Raw genomic sequence first — 12,678 nt, 5'->3', positions numbered from 1 at the left:
CCCCCTCCCCACCCCTATACCTCCCACCTCCGCCACTCCCCTCGCGAAAACAAAACCGCCTCAACACAACCGGATACCGCCTCTCCAACCCCTCGGGGTCCGTAATCCGCGTATTCGTCATGTTACTATGCACCCCGCTCGTCCCACTCCAGCTCGGGCCCGCGCCACTCCCACCCGCAATGGTCTCGTAGTACCCAAATGCCTTGCTGGAGTTTGATTCCGCAGACCCGTCAATCCCGAAGGTGAAATTGTTCATGCACCCCTGACTCGCCGCGCACACGCGGAAGGCTCTGAAGATTACGTCGACGATGCGCTGGCTTGTCAGGACGTTGCCGGCGCAGACGGCGGCGGGTGATGACGGGTTTAGTAAGGAGCGCGGTGGGATAACCAGCGTTAGAGGTGCGAGGCAGCCGTGGTTTAGCGGGATGTCGCTGGAGACCATGCACCGCAGGGCGTAGATTATTGACGCGGTGGTTATGGCGGGGGGTGCGTTCCAGTTTCCTGTTTTGTTTGGTTCTGGTTAGGGGTTGGTTTTTGAGTGGAGGGAGGGAGGGAAGAGGGAGAAGGAGGTTTGTGTGATGTGGATATGGATATGGATGTGGATGTGGGTGTGGGTGTACACGTATGTGAACATACCGAAGACTTCAGCCCCTGTGCCTGTAAAGTCGAATGCCGCGGCGCCGGTGGCCTCGTTTATCGTGACGGTGAGGTTGATAGGAGTCCCGTCGTCCATGTAATCTACAGCCGAGAACTGTGTCTGGTTGAACTTCCTAACGAGGTTCTTGAATAGATTCCTTGTTGCGAGTTCGGCGGAGTCTTGGATTGCACCCATGTACATCTGTGTCCTGTTAGTTTTCGAGACAAGGTTTCGTGAATTACTCGATGTGAGGGTCTCACCTGCACAACATCCATAGTATACTCCTCAATTAACAACCGGACAAGCCGGATCCCGCAATAGTTCGCCGCAACCTGCGCCTTGATGTCGGTGACATTATCCTGGAAGCAGCGCGTGCCGCTGGAGCCAGGGTGCTGCGCTGGCTCTACGCAGAGTTTATGTTGGAGCTCTTCTTCCGCGAATTTGCCGTCGCGGACGAGGAGGAAGGATTCGAAGTGGGCGCCTTCTTCCCAGAGGTATTTAGACGAGGGGGGCATCGAGCCGGGGAGGATTCCACCGACCTTGTTTTGTTAGCATTATAGTCAGAGTGAAGGGAATGTGAAGAAGGGGACATACATCGGCATGGTGACCACGAGAAGCAGTCCAGAAGATAATCTCCTTCCCCTGCGCATCGAAGACGGGCGTGATAACTGTGAGATCGGGGAGATGGACGCCGCCGTAATCTATCACCATTAGCCCTGCTCTCAAATAAAAGAAAAGAACAGTAAGACGGGATAATACCCGGCGAATTCGACAACAACGCATCCCCATCCCTGAGCTTCCCCTTCCACCGCTCAATCTGCTTCTTAACCGCAAACCCCATACTCCCAATCATAGCCGGCACGTGCGGCGCATTGGCAACCAGCGCGCCATCCGGCGAGAAAATCGCACAGCTAAAGTCCAGCCGCTCTTTGATGTTCGCGCTGACCGAGACATTCTGCAGCACGCGGCCCATCTGCTCGGCGATGCCGAAGAAGCGGTGGCGGAAGACGGAGAGCTGCACGGGGTCGATGACTGTTGCGCTGACGAATTTGGTCTCGGAGGTGACGTCGAGGATTAGAAGGTCTTTTGTTGCGGTTGTGCTGCTGTTGGGGGTTAGGACGATTGTCTGGGTGTTGTCGACGATGAGGGCCGGGCCGGAGACTGTTGTGCCGGGGGTGAGGGTGTTTAGGAGGTATACCGGGGCGTCGACCCATCCGAGTGAGCTGAAGTAGACGCTCTTTGTTGAGGTGGGCTTGGAGGCTTGCTTGCTGTCGAGGTTCTGGAGAGTGAGCGAAGGAGGCGTCTCGTTGCCGAAGAGGTTCTTCCCCACTGCGCGGACGCGGATGGTGTCTACGAAGATCTTGCGGTTGACCGGGGTGAAGCCGAATTGCTGGTGGTGGGCGTCGATGAAGGTCTGTCGAGAATCGATCCCGTCATCAGTCACGGCGATCATCATTGCTGTTTCGCTGCCGTCGTAGCGCATGAATAGGTATTTGTTGCCGTCTACACTGGAGAACCGGTGCATTGATGAGTGTTGCTGTGTGAGGGTCGCGAGTTGCTGTAGGTCAGAGAGGATGCTGTCTCTCGTTGACTCGTCGAATACCTTCGCGCACGGCCTCTCCTCTTCGTGCACGATGTCCGCGAGCCCGATGCCGTATGCTGAGAGGATAGAGGAGTACTTGTGGATCAGGACTCGTCGGATACCCAGTGCTTCTGCAATAGCGCAGGCGTGTTGCCCGCCGGCGCCGCCGAAGGAGGCGAGGTGGTGCTTTGCGGCGTCGTGGCCGCGGCCTTCAGTTAGGCTGCGGATGGGGCTGCACATGGCGGAGTTGGCGACTTGGAGGAATCTGGGGGTGTCAGCGGTGAATCAATGGGAGAAGGGAGGTGAGGTGTGAAGACTTACCCATCTGCCACTTCGTACCAGGTCAGAGACTTGCCCGTATCTCGGTTGATGACCTCGGTCAACTCCTTGAACTTCGTGAGGACAATTTCAGTATCCAAAGGCTCATTTTCGTTAGGACCGAAGACAGATGGAAAGTGCTCTGGGATCAGCCTTCCCAGCGCCAAATTCGCATCGGTGACAGTTAACGGCCCACCCTTTCGATAGCAGGCTGGTCCAGGATGTGACGACGCACTCTCCGGCCCAACAGCCATTAGCGAGTCCCTCCAGGCAAGGATACTCCCACCGCCAGCAGCAATAGTATTGACGTTAAGTTGCGGTGCCTGGATCGGGATGCCGGCTGTTGTAGTCTCAAAGATATGATCGAACTGCCCGTCATAGCGACTCACGTCTGTACTGGTACCGCCCATGTCGAACCCGATGATAGGGACTTTTGTTTCGGGGTTATAAGATGTCCGCGCGTATCCGACAACACCCCCTGCAGGCCCAGACAGAATCGCATGGAGACCGGATAACTCCGACGCAGGCACGAGACCACCGTCGGACTGCATGAACTCGAGCTTGGTATGTCCATGCCCTATCGCCGGGAAGCTTGCGCTGAATTGCGCGAGGTATTTCTCGATTGTTGGAGTGAGGTAGGCATCAATAACAGAGGAGTTTCCTCGCGGGACAATCTTCGATCGTTGCGAGACCTGGTGCGAAAGAGAGACATGCTCGAAGCCAATCTCCTTTGCAAGTTGTTGAACTAGAAGCTCGTGCGTAGGGAATATATACGAATGCATGAAACAAACGGCGATAGAGCGGAATCCCTCATCGTAGATACGCTGCAGATATGCTCTTGTGCCCTCGACGTCAAGCGGTTCGATAACCTGTACTATCTCACCAGATGTACCCTGCACCGTTTCCACAGGCTCAGGATACTCCAACTCGAGACTGCGAAGATGCGAATCGCTGCACTGAGCAAGGACCACTCGCTCAGGCACCTCAAAGACATCCAAAAAGAGAGGGTCTGGCCGCCGAATGGCAAGATCAAACATGTACGGCCGAGACTGGTTCCCGATCTGAAGTATATCCTTGAAGCCTGACGTAACGAGGAATGCGGTGCGCTCGCCCTTTCTTTCGAGGAGGGCGTTTGTTGCCACTGTGGTGCCCATCCGGATCCATTCTATATTCCTTAGCTTGTTTGCACTTGTGTTCCGTGCTCTGTCCTTACCAACGTCTTTGAGGTCCAGGTCGGACCCGCGAGGGATTGGCTTCCCATAGTATTTCTCCAAGACTCGTCGGATGGCCTCTGTCGGTGCGTCGGGGTAGTTTCTTGTGTCGACTGAGAGGATCTTGATCACGATATCCTCTTGGTCCGCGACGCGAGCAACGCAGTCGGTGAAAGTGCCGCCTCGATCTATAAGTCACAATTAGCCGCTTGATATAGGTAGAATTCATCAAGTTTCATAGCACTAACCAATGGAGATCTTCAGCGGCCGTTCGACATGGATTCCTGGCATGGTTGGAGGTGAGCAACGATGTGCACTGCATCGTGAACCGTGAACCAGAAACCATAGTATTTAACATACTCAATGATTCCATTTGTAATAGACCATCAGAAGATAGAAGTTCATTTCATGTTATCGGGTGGAGGGGTCAAGATGCGATGGAGGAGCACAGAGAGCGGGGAATGGAGGGGGTGGACGTGGAGGGCTGTGGAGCTCCACCACTATCGTCAACTTCTCCAAACCTTGAGTTTGGGATCGTGCCATTGCGAGTAGATCGTCGTCAAATGAGGGAATCACGCTACATTTCCAATGGAACTAGTTTTCTTATAACACCATCAACCACTCGATCCACGTTTACCAAGTCTACAAACACAACTTCAACAGCCAACAATGGGATCCCTCGGCATCAACGAAATCAATGGCATCCACGGCTCTCCCTACGAGATTGTCGAAGAGCCAAGCCGCCTCGCGAGAAAGATCCGCATCATTGTGATCGGATGCGGTGCCAGCGCCATCAACTTTGCGCACGAGATTGACAACAGCCCGCTAGACATTGACTTGGTCTGCTACGACAAGAACCCTTCAATAGGAGGTACTTGGTACGAGAACAAGTATCCAGGATGCGGCTGTGATATTCCTTCTATCAACTACCAGTTCTCTTGGGCGCCGTCGTCGGATTGGTCGTCCTTGTATGTATATCTCAATACCGAAGATTGCAAGGTGCTAACATCATCTGCCCAGTTACTCCTCTGCCTCTGAGATTCTGCATTACTTCAAATCAGTTGCAAAAGATTATGGACTTCTCAAATACATGCAACTCAACTCCAAAGTGACGGATGCGAGATGGGACGAGACAGACCAGCAGTGGCACATCAAGCTGGAGAAGACAGACGGATCGGGAGAGGTCTTTGAGGATAAAGCGAATATCTTGATTAATGCGAGTGGTGTGCTGAAGTGAGTTGCATACAATGTCCTCTGCATACCGCTAGTGCTAATGTCTACAGCAAATGGAAATGGCCTGCTATTGCAGGACGAGAGACATTCAAGGGGCCTATGCTACACAGTGCCAACTGGGATGACAGCATTCAGCTAGAGGGCAAGCGTGTTGCAGTCATTGGCTCTGGCTCGTCCGCTGTGCAGATTGTCCCGAACATCCAGCCGAGTGAGTTGGAGCACTAAAGTTTCCAGACGAGATACTGACAGTTATAGTCGTCGGATCCCTGAAGTGCTTCATCCGCAGTCAATCCTGGGTCACTGCTAGTTTTGGCCAACGTTTTGCAGGCAAGGGAGGAACAAACTTCAAATGTGAGTATATCTGCCCCGTCCGGCGCAGTACCCTAACAAGACCGTAGACAACGAAAGACAGAAGGAAATCCTCCGTACAGACCCCGACAAATACCTTGCCTACCGCAAGAAGATCGAGTCGGAACTGAACTCTCGTTTCCGTTTCATCCTCAACGGCTCCAAGGAGCAGGCCGATGCCCGAGCAGTTAGTCATCCTATATCCACAGTCTTCACAGTCACAATAAATCTAACATGATCAGGCCGCTGAACTCGACATGCGCCGGCGTCTCGCCAAAAAACCCGAGATCGCCGACCTGATTGTGCCCACAAACTTCGCCGTCGGCTGCCGTCGTCCCACACCAGGCGCAGGATACCTCGAAGCTCTCTGCGAGGACAACGTCTCCGTGGTATCTTCCAGTATCCAAGAAATCACACCGAACGGTATCCGCACCGCCGACGGCGAAGAGCACGAATTCGATGTAATTGTGTGCGCCACAGGCTTCGACGTCAGCTGGAAGCCCGCATATCCCACCATCGGGCGAGACTCGCGCAGCCTCAGCAAGGAATGGGCCGATGCACCAAGCACATACCTCTCCATCACAGTCCCCCATTTCCCCAACTACCTGAGTATGCTTCCCTGTTCCATTGCATTCTACCAGGGAAACCAACTAATGCAATGACAGTCTTCAACGGCCCCTTCGGCCCCTACGGGCACGGCAGCTTCCTCCCGATAACCGAAACCCTCTCCAAGCACTTCCTGCAAATCTTCACCAAAATGTCCGAAGAGGGCATCGCCACCTTCGACGTGAAGCCCGAAGCCGTCGCCGACTTCGCGCAGCACCGTCGCCTCTTCCTCCCGCGCACGGCATGGTCCTCCCCCTGTCGCTCGTGGTTCAAGCAGGGCACTGTGGACGGCGAAATCATGATGTGGCCGGGGTCGAGGATCCACTTCTTTGAGACGATGAAGAACCCGCGCTGGGAGGACTATAACCTGACGTATACGACGAGCAATCGGTTTGGGTTTTTGGGCAATGGGTTTACGGTTCGGGAGCAGGATGGGAGGGATCTGACATGGTATTTGGGGTTGATTGGGGGGGAGGATAGGCAGCCGGAGTTGCCGGATGAGGAGTTTGCGGAGTTTATGGTGCAGTAGGTTTGTTTGGAGTTCGAGATTGATATATAGTTGAACAATGATCCCACTTTGAGCTTTAACAGTTATGCCCTTATGGTAGATACGGTCTGTGAAAGAGCACTTGCAATTGCTTGTTTTTAATTGGTTGGTTTGATGAAATAATAGAACAGACTCTTTATGATAACTTGTATCAAGGAGAGAGAAGAATGCGCCATGATAAACCTGTAAGAGACACAGCAGTCGGTGCGGTTTCCGATACAATCCATCTATTCAAGTTACATTAGTTCGCATTTTATATCCTAAAACCTTCCTAGGAGTTAGAGTGAAGTGTATAGAGATGAAACTGATATCTTGAACATCCAGGTAAACGAGAAACCACTATCCGTTTGATAAAGAACTGAGAAAGGACTATTCCCAATAGAGAAGAGCTGTCGCTCGGCCCGGGAAAAGGAATATATCTAGAATTTGCCCAATCGCCGAGTCCTCAAGTCAACTTTCATTCCTACTCGTATATCAGACTATATATTTATATCAAGTTTACCAGGGTTTCAACGCAAACACGGATAGATAGGTCTAGGCTATATAAATAGCCTAAAACACCAAAGCACACCAGACTCAAGAGTAGAGATCAACCCAAAAACACGAAAAAAATCTAAACCTTCCCATCAAACATAAACGGATCCACATGCCTCCCCTCCTCCCTCGGCCGATCCCAATCCACATCCTTATTCCTATACCCATGCTTCTTCGCCTCCAGAAACTGCAACGTCGGATACACCACCCGCTCCTTACTCACATGCAATCCCAGTTTCCGCAAATACGGGGATGCCGCCACAGGCTCCAGAACCTTCTCGTCATTCGGCCGCGTGAAGAACAATATCCCGATCCGCACTTTATCCGCCTGGTCGGCTGGCGGCGTGACGACGCGGTGGATGGTTGCTTTGAAGAGCGTTCCTGTCAGGAGCTCCAGGGCTTCGCCGACGTTGACGACGAGGGTGTGGGGGTGGTACTGTTGGTTTATTATTGAGATTGAGATTAAGTAGCGGGTGGGAGGGGGGAAGGGGAGACAAACCCGCACCCATTTCCAGGTATTATTCTTCTCTAGAATCTGCAGGGCGGAAATTGGTTGGGAGAAGAGAATCGAGAAGGTGCTCCAGTCTGCGTGGCCGGGGAGATACAGGTTGCGTGCTTTTTCGCGGTCTGCTTGCGCGCGGGGGAAGTAGCTCATCTGTTCATATTTCACTCACTCAGTTTATGTTTCTATGGGATTGGTACTGATGGCAAGAGTATGGGGCAAGTATACGTAGCGGTAGTAGTTTGTCGTTGAGCCTCCTGGGCGGTGCATATCGAGGATTACTTCCTCCGGGACTTCGAGGACCATGGCGACGAGGATGAGCAGTTTGCGGTGGATATCATCGTGAAGGATCTTGATGACTTGCTCGACTTCATTCATGAATGGTCTCAGGAGCGGTGGATGGGGTCTTGCCAGGTCGTGGAGGAGGATGTTGTAGTGGTCGATCTGAAGAGTCAGTGATCTCGTATGATATAGAGCTATGTCAAAAGTGGTATACCTCCTTATGAAACCCGCCCTTGATACCTAGCTCTCCCGACGGCTTGAAGCCAACGTAAATACCCTGTGCATCTTCCTCAGAGGTTGCTATGGCATGGTTGGTGCGCTATCTTAGGTAACGGGTCTGACTCAACTCACCCTCATACGGCTTCTTCTCTTCCTGGCTAAGATGCATTATGGTATTGCCGATATCCATCTGATGGTCCCATAGTGTCTTGGGGATTCCATGGTTGGAGATAGTGAAGAAACCATGCTCTGTGACCGCCTGTAAAAGATCTCGAGCAAGCTCCTTGCGGGTAACTGGATTGTCAAACTTGGACAGATCAAGATCAACAAGGTCAACGTATTCCACTACAATCAGTGTCAGATTGACCGTGAGTCTCCAGCCAAGGAGAAGGAGAGTGGACGACTTACATGGCTCCCGGGTTACCTCTGGCTCAACCCACTTGGGAATCGTGGGGATAGTGCTGGACGACATGGCTTGGAACAACAAATCTGATTGGACGATAATCACAATCCGGAAACAGTGAGCCAGGTCACTGTATCTCGCTGGAATGGCACGTTTATAAGACCCACTGTTCAGTGGAGTATTGTATTCCCTGCGGAGAAGCTCCGGCAGGATGCAGATTGTAAGCCCTAACTGGCGTGGCTTGGTGGACGGATAGGAAACAAAGTGGACGGTGGACGGATAGGAAACAAAGTGGACGGTGGACGGGAGCTCTGGTGGAGGGTGGACTTTTCGCTGATCCACTCCATATTTTGGTGGACGGGGAGTGGAGGTGGAACCGCAGGTGGAACAGATTGCCAGAGAATTTGGAGGATGTTCAAGATAAGACTGGCTTGGATGCCAGCTCGAGTCGAAGGAATGCTGATAATGCGTCTTGGTCTCGTGGTAGGCTGCTTCCCCGCATTTTAGCTGGTAGGATACTGAGGTTGAGGTAGCCATGTGGGCCCGGGGTAGACCCAGATATGCTGATACGAAAGTGTAGTATTCAGAGGCCAAAATGTTGTGTATAATTGCTACTGTGAGTGTATACAGTTGGTATATTTCAATCCTTGTGAAGCAATATATATCTATACTGGATGCATAGATAACAGGCTGTCTGGGGTGATATAAGATTAGATTATCACCCAATCAGGCTAGTGATTGGCAAGGTTTGACTAGTGGATAATCCGGTTACCCCGACATATCTCAATATCATCTTTCCCGAGGGAAGATAAGACCATCCCAAGCAGGCCATGGCCCTATATCTACTCTCAAATGCAGACCTATTTGTCTGTCTTTCTCTTTCCCAGACCTCCATCCCTCAAGCTGCCTCCTTCTTTGATACCAATATCCCAATCTGACCATGGACAAGCCATCAGAAGTGGAGAATGCTCCAGCTCCTCAAGATGTATCCAAAGGAGAGCTCTTTGATGACAAGGATATGGACCCAGCTCTCCGCCTGACTGGCGGTGTTGTCGTCCAGTTCACTCCAGAAGAAGAGAAAAGCGTTCTCAGGAGCATCGACCTGCACATGCTACCGCTGATGTGCTGGGTCTACATGATCCAGTTCGCAGACAAGACCACCCTCAATTATGCCTCTCTCATGGGCATTCAAGCCGACACAAACCTTGTCGGCAACCAATACAGCTGGGTCTCCAGTATCTTCTACGCCGGTTATCTTGCTTGGGAGTACGTCTTTCTCTTCCAGAGTGGACATCAAACTGACTGACAGGTTCCCAACCACGTATCTCTTCCGCCGTCTCCCCGTTGGCAAATACACCGCAGCCAACATCTTCTTCTGGGGCATTGCCTTGACCTGCCACGCCGCAACATCCGACTACGCAGGCCTCCTTGCGTGCCGCTTCTTCCTCGGCGCCTTCGAAGCAACCGTCACCCCCGCCTTCGTCCTCATCACCTCAATGTGGTACCGCCAAAACGAACAAGGCCGCCGAATGGGCTACTGGCTCTCCTGCAACGGCGTCGCCCTCATCCTCATGGCCGTTATCGGCTACGGCCTCTCCGCCATCAAAGACGCCCACCTCGCCCCCTGGCGGATCCTCTTCCTCATGCTCGGCCTCCTCACCGTCCTAACAGGCGTCATCTACTGGTGGTACCTCCCCGACAACCAAGGCAACGCCAAGTTTCTCAACGACCGCTCGCGACTCATCGCCATCGAACGCATCCGCGACAACTACCAAGGCATCGGCAGCCAAGTCTGGAAGTGGTCTCAGTTCCTCGAAGCATTCCGCGACCCACGAACCTACCTGTACGTGCTGTTCTCGCTGATCATGAACATCCCCAACGGCGGAATCACCACCTTTGGCTCCCTGGTCATCAAGTCCTTTGGGTTCAACGACCGCCTGTCCCTCCTCCTCGGCGCCCCAGCAGGAGTCTTCGACATTGGCGGAAAGCTCTTCTTCACCTGGCTCTCGGACAAGTATCTAGACCGCACCCTCATGGCGTTCTGCGCTATTATTTTTCCCCTCGTCGGCGCGATCTTGATGATCGCCGCCCCGCAGGATGCAACGGGTGCTCTTCTGCTCGGATATTACATGATCAGCGTCTCCGGCGCAGCATGGGGTCTCATGATGACGGCCATCTCAAACAACACACTCGGGTACACTAAGAAAGTCACCGTAAACGGTTTGCAGATCATTGCGTACGCCGCTGGCAACTGGATTGGCCCGCAGACGTTCCGCGCAGACGACGCACCGGAGTATAGGCGCGGCAAGACGATTGTGGCGATCATGTACGGGATCAGCTTGGTCCTGCTTGTTGCGCTCAGACTGGTGAATATCTGGGAGAATCGACGCAGGGATAAGGCACAGGCGGAGTCGGGGGTGGATCTGGAGAATGAGGAGACGAGGCAGGCGATTGAGAGGTCGAAGTTTATGGATTTGACGGACTTTCAGCAGCCGCATTTTCGGTATGTTTTGTAGGAGTGTAGGGGTGGAGGTTTAGTCATGGAAAGATTCTGCGGGTTTGTCTTGAAGATGGAAAGTGTTAGACCAGCTAGTTGTATATACAGATCTATAGCAATTGCACAGCAGGAGTATCTAGATTGTTGAGCAGATATAACCCTAGTTGTGCTCTACTATCAGATCTATCAAAACTTTTTCCTTCAAACAGCTTGATGAAACCTCTTATAGCTAATTTTACCAACTGCCAAAGACCCCTAACGGCTTGACCAATACACTTCGCCATATATCATTGTTTGTCACCTCGCATATTTATTTACTTGAGTAGCTTGGCTCTATCTCCTCTATTAATTCTGCATATGGAGTAAGTACATACCCGGTTATCCTTAAGAGCAGCAGAGTCCTTTCCTAAAGTCCACTTCGCAGCCAAGTTTCAAAGGCAGCGGCCCTGGGATGGGTTGCTGGGGGGAAAAGAAGCTCGTACTCGTGATTCGTATACTTATTCTCTTCAATTCGAAGGAGAGAGCATGGTTGAATGATAGAGGATATAATATGCAATGTTCAGCAGTGATCAAAGATTAAGCAATTGGAAAATTATTGCAAGTAGATAAACTCTCTGCTGAATAGCAGAGGTGGAGCTCCACCGCGGGGACGATTGAACTCGACATATACAACCTTCTACGAAACTGAAAACAGACAATATATCCAGATCCCAATCCAATTCAATTCAACACCATTCGCATTCTCAGTAGATTTTCCAACTCTATCGAATTCAACACAACCTCAAAATGCCCACCCCACCCCGCTACGGCGTCTACACGCCCCTCGTCACCTTCTTCAACGCCGACGAGTCCCTCGACATCCCCTCCACCCTCACCCACGCAACCCGCATGGCAGCCGGCGGCGTCGCCGGCCTCGTCCTCCAAGGCAGCAACGGCGAAGCCCCGCACCTCGACCACGCCGAGCGCCAGCTTCTCGTCCGCTCAATCCGCATCCACCTAAACGAGCAAGGATACAGCAACCTCCAACTCATCGTCGGCTGCGGCGCTCCGAGCGTCCGCGAGACACTGGTACATATCACAGAGGCCAAGGAGTCCGGCGCAGACTACGCGCTTGTCCTCCCGCCAAGCTACTGGGCTGCTGCGATGAGCGCCGCGGTGATCGAGTCGTTTTTTGAGGATGTATGCACGCCTGCTTTCACTTCCACTTCACTTCCACTTCAATTCAAAAGCCATCATCACTAGATATACTAATCAAAACCTCATTAAAAAACCAGGTCGCAACCTCCTCCCCGCTCCCAATCCTAATCTACAACTTCCCCGCCGTAACCTCCTCCCTCGACATAACCTCCGACAGCATCATCCGGCTCGCCCAACACACCCCGGCCATTGTCGGCTGCAAGCTCACCTGCGGCAACCTCGGGAAACTAACTCGCGTCACCTCCTCCCTCTCCAGGAATTCTTTCTCTGCCTTCGGCGGGAAGAGCGACTTCTTCCTCCCCGCCCTCGTGGCCGGGTCCACCGGGATTATTGCGGCGCTGGCGAATATCGCGCCGAAGGTACATGTTAAACTACTAGAGTTGTATAACAGCGGTGATTTGAAGGCGGCGCAGGAGCTGCAGGCGAAATTGAGTCATGCGGATTGGGCGCTCTCGAAGGTTGGGGTTGTCGGGGTGAAGGCGGTGATTGAGCACTTTTTTGGGTATGGGAGTGGGAGGGGGAGACGGCCGTTGGGGGGGAAGAAGGTGGAGGGGTTTGGGGG

General features: G+C 52.7%; 5 protein-coding genes across 5 annotated transcripts; 3 read left to right on the top strand and 2 right to left on the bottom strand.

The window, feature by feature from the left end:
• Positions 1–14: 14 nt before the first annotated feature.
• On the bottom strand, positions 15–4,039 carry BJY04DRAFT_225273 (Hydantoinase B/oxoprolinase-domain-containing protein; the record flags this gene model as incomplete). Its single annotated transcript, XM_073718185.1, has 9 exons — positions 15–27; positions 78–516; positions 637–838; positions 898–1,176; positions 1,232–1,338; positions 1,397–2,484; positions 2,541–3,702; positions 3,751–3,936; positions 3,997–4,039. The coding sequence occupies 9 exons, from the start codon at positions 4,037–4,039 to the stop codon at positions 15–17; spliced, it is 3,519 nt and encodes a 1,172-aa protein (XP_073564039.1).
• Positions 4,040–4,303: 264 nt separating this feature from the next.
• BJY04DRAFT_31120 (flavin-containing monooxygenase) lies at positions 4,304–6,511 on the top strand. The gene is made up of 7 exons (XM_073720108.1): positions 4,304–4,716; positions 4,769–4,981; positions 5,032–5,189; positions 5,237–5,332; positions 5,380–5,516; positions 5,572–5,938; positions 5,995–6,511. Exons 1-7 carry the CDS (start codon positions 4,418–4,420, stop codon positions 6,462–6,464), a joined length of 1,740 nt encoding a protein of 579 aa, XP_073564038.1. The 5' UTR covers positions 4,304–4,417; the 3' UTR covers positions 6,465–6,511.
• A 584-nt stretch (positions 6,512–7,095) lies between these two features.
• Positions 7,096–8,491, bottom strand: BJY04DRAFT_225271 (uncharacterized protein; the record flags this gene model as incomplete). Its single annotated transcript, XM_073718184.1, has 6 exons — positions 7,096–7,452; positions 7,516–7,671; positions 7,747–7,962; positions 8,015–8,100; positions 8,152–8,364; positions 8,428–8,491. 6 exons carry the CDS (start codon positions 8,489–8,491, stop codon positions 7,096–7,098), a joined length of 1,092 nt encoding a protein of 363 aa, XP_073564037.1.
• Positions 8,492–9,362: 871 nt separating this feature from the next.
• BJY04DRAFT_226753 (allantoate permease family MFS transporter) lies at positions 9,363–10,938 on the top strand (the record flags this gene model as incomplete). The annotated part of the gene is made up of 2 exons (XM_073718484.1): positions 9,363–9,688; positions 9,732–10,938. 2 exons carry the CDS (start codon positions 9,363–9,365, stop codon positions 10,936–10,938), a joined length of 1,533 nt encoding a protein of 510 aa, XP_073564036.1.
• Positions 10,939–11,705: 767 nt separating this feature from the next.
• BJY04DRAFT_225269 (dihydrodipicolinate synthase family protein) lies at positions 11,706–12,661 on the top strand (the record flags this gene model as incomplete). Its single annotated transcript, XM_073718183.1, has 2 exons — positions 11,706–12,098; positions 12,194–12,661. Coding segments are annotated over 2 exons (861 nt in total), but the record flags the coding sequence as incomplete, so codon positions are not given.
• Between the last annotated feature and the right edge of the window lie 17 nt (positions 12,662–12,678).

Source organism: Aspergillus karnatakaensis, assembly GCF_047715665.1.
Source record: "Aspergillus karnatakaensis strain CBS 102800 unplaced genomic scaffold BJY04scaffold_150, whole genome shotgun sequence".
Taxonomy (NCBI): Eukaryota; Fungi; Ascomycota; class Eurotiomycetes; order Eurotiales; family Aspergillaceae; genus Aspergillus; species Aspergillus karnatakaensis.
Note: the sequence above shows the minus strand (reverse complement) of the source record. Positions and strands in the feature narration are given on the sequence as shown.

What these genes read in the sequence shown, in the direction of transcription:
- BJY04DRAFT_31120 (XM_073720108.1), top strand. Translation starts at nt 4,418, where the DNA reads ATGGGATCCCTCGGCATCAACGAAATCAATGGCATCCACGGCTCTCCC. An exon ending in AATGCGAGTGGTGTGCTGAA is followed by an intron (nt 4,982 to 5,031) that starts GTGAGTTGCATA and finishes TAATGTCTACAG; the next exon opens with CAAATGGAAATGGCCTGCTA. An exon ending in GGGAGGAACAAACTTCAAAT is followed by an intron (nt 5,333 to 5,379) that starts GTGAGTATATCT and finishes ACAAGACCGTAG; the next exon opens with ACAACGAAAGACAGAAGGAA.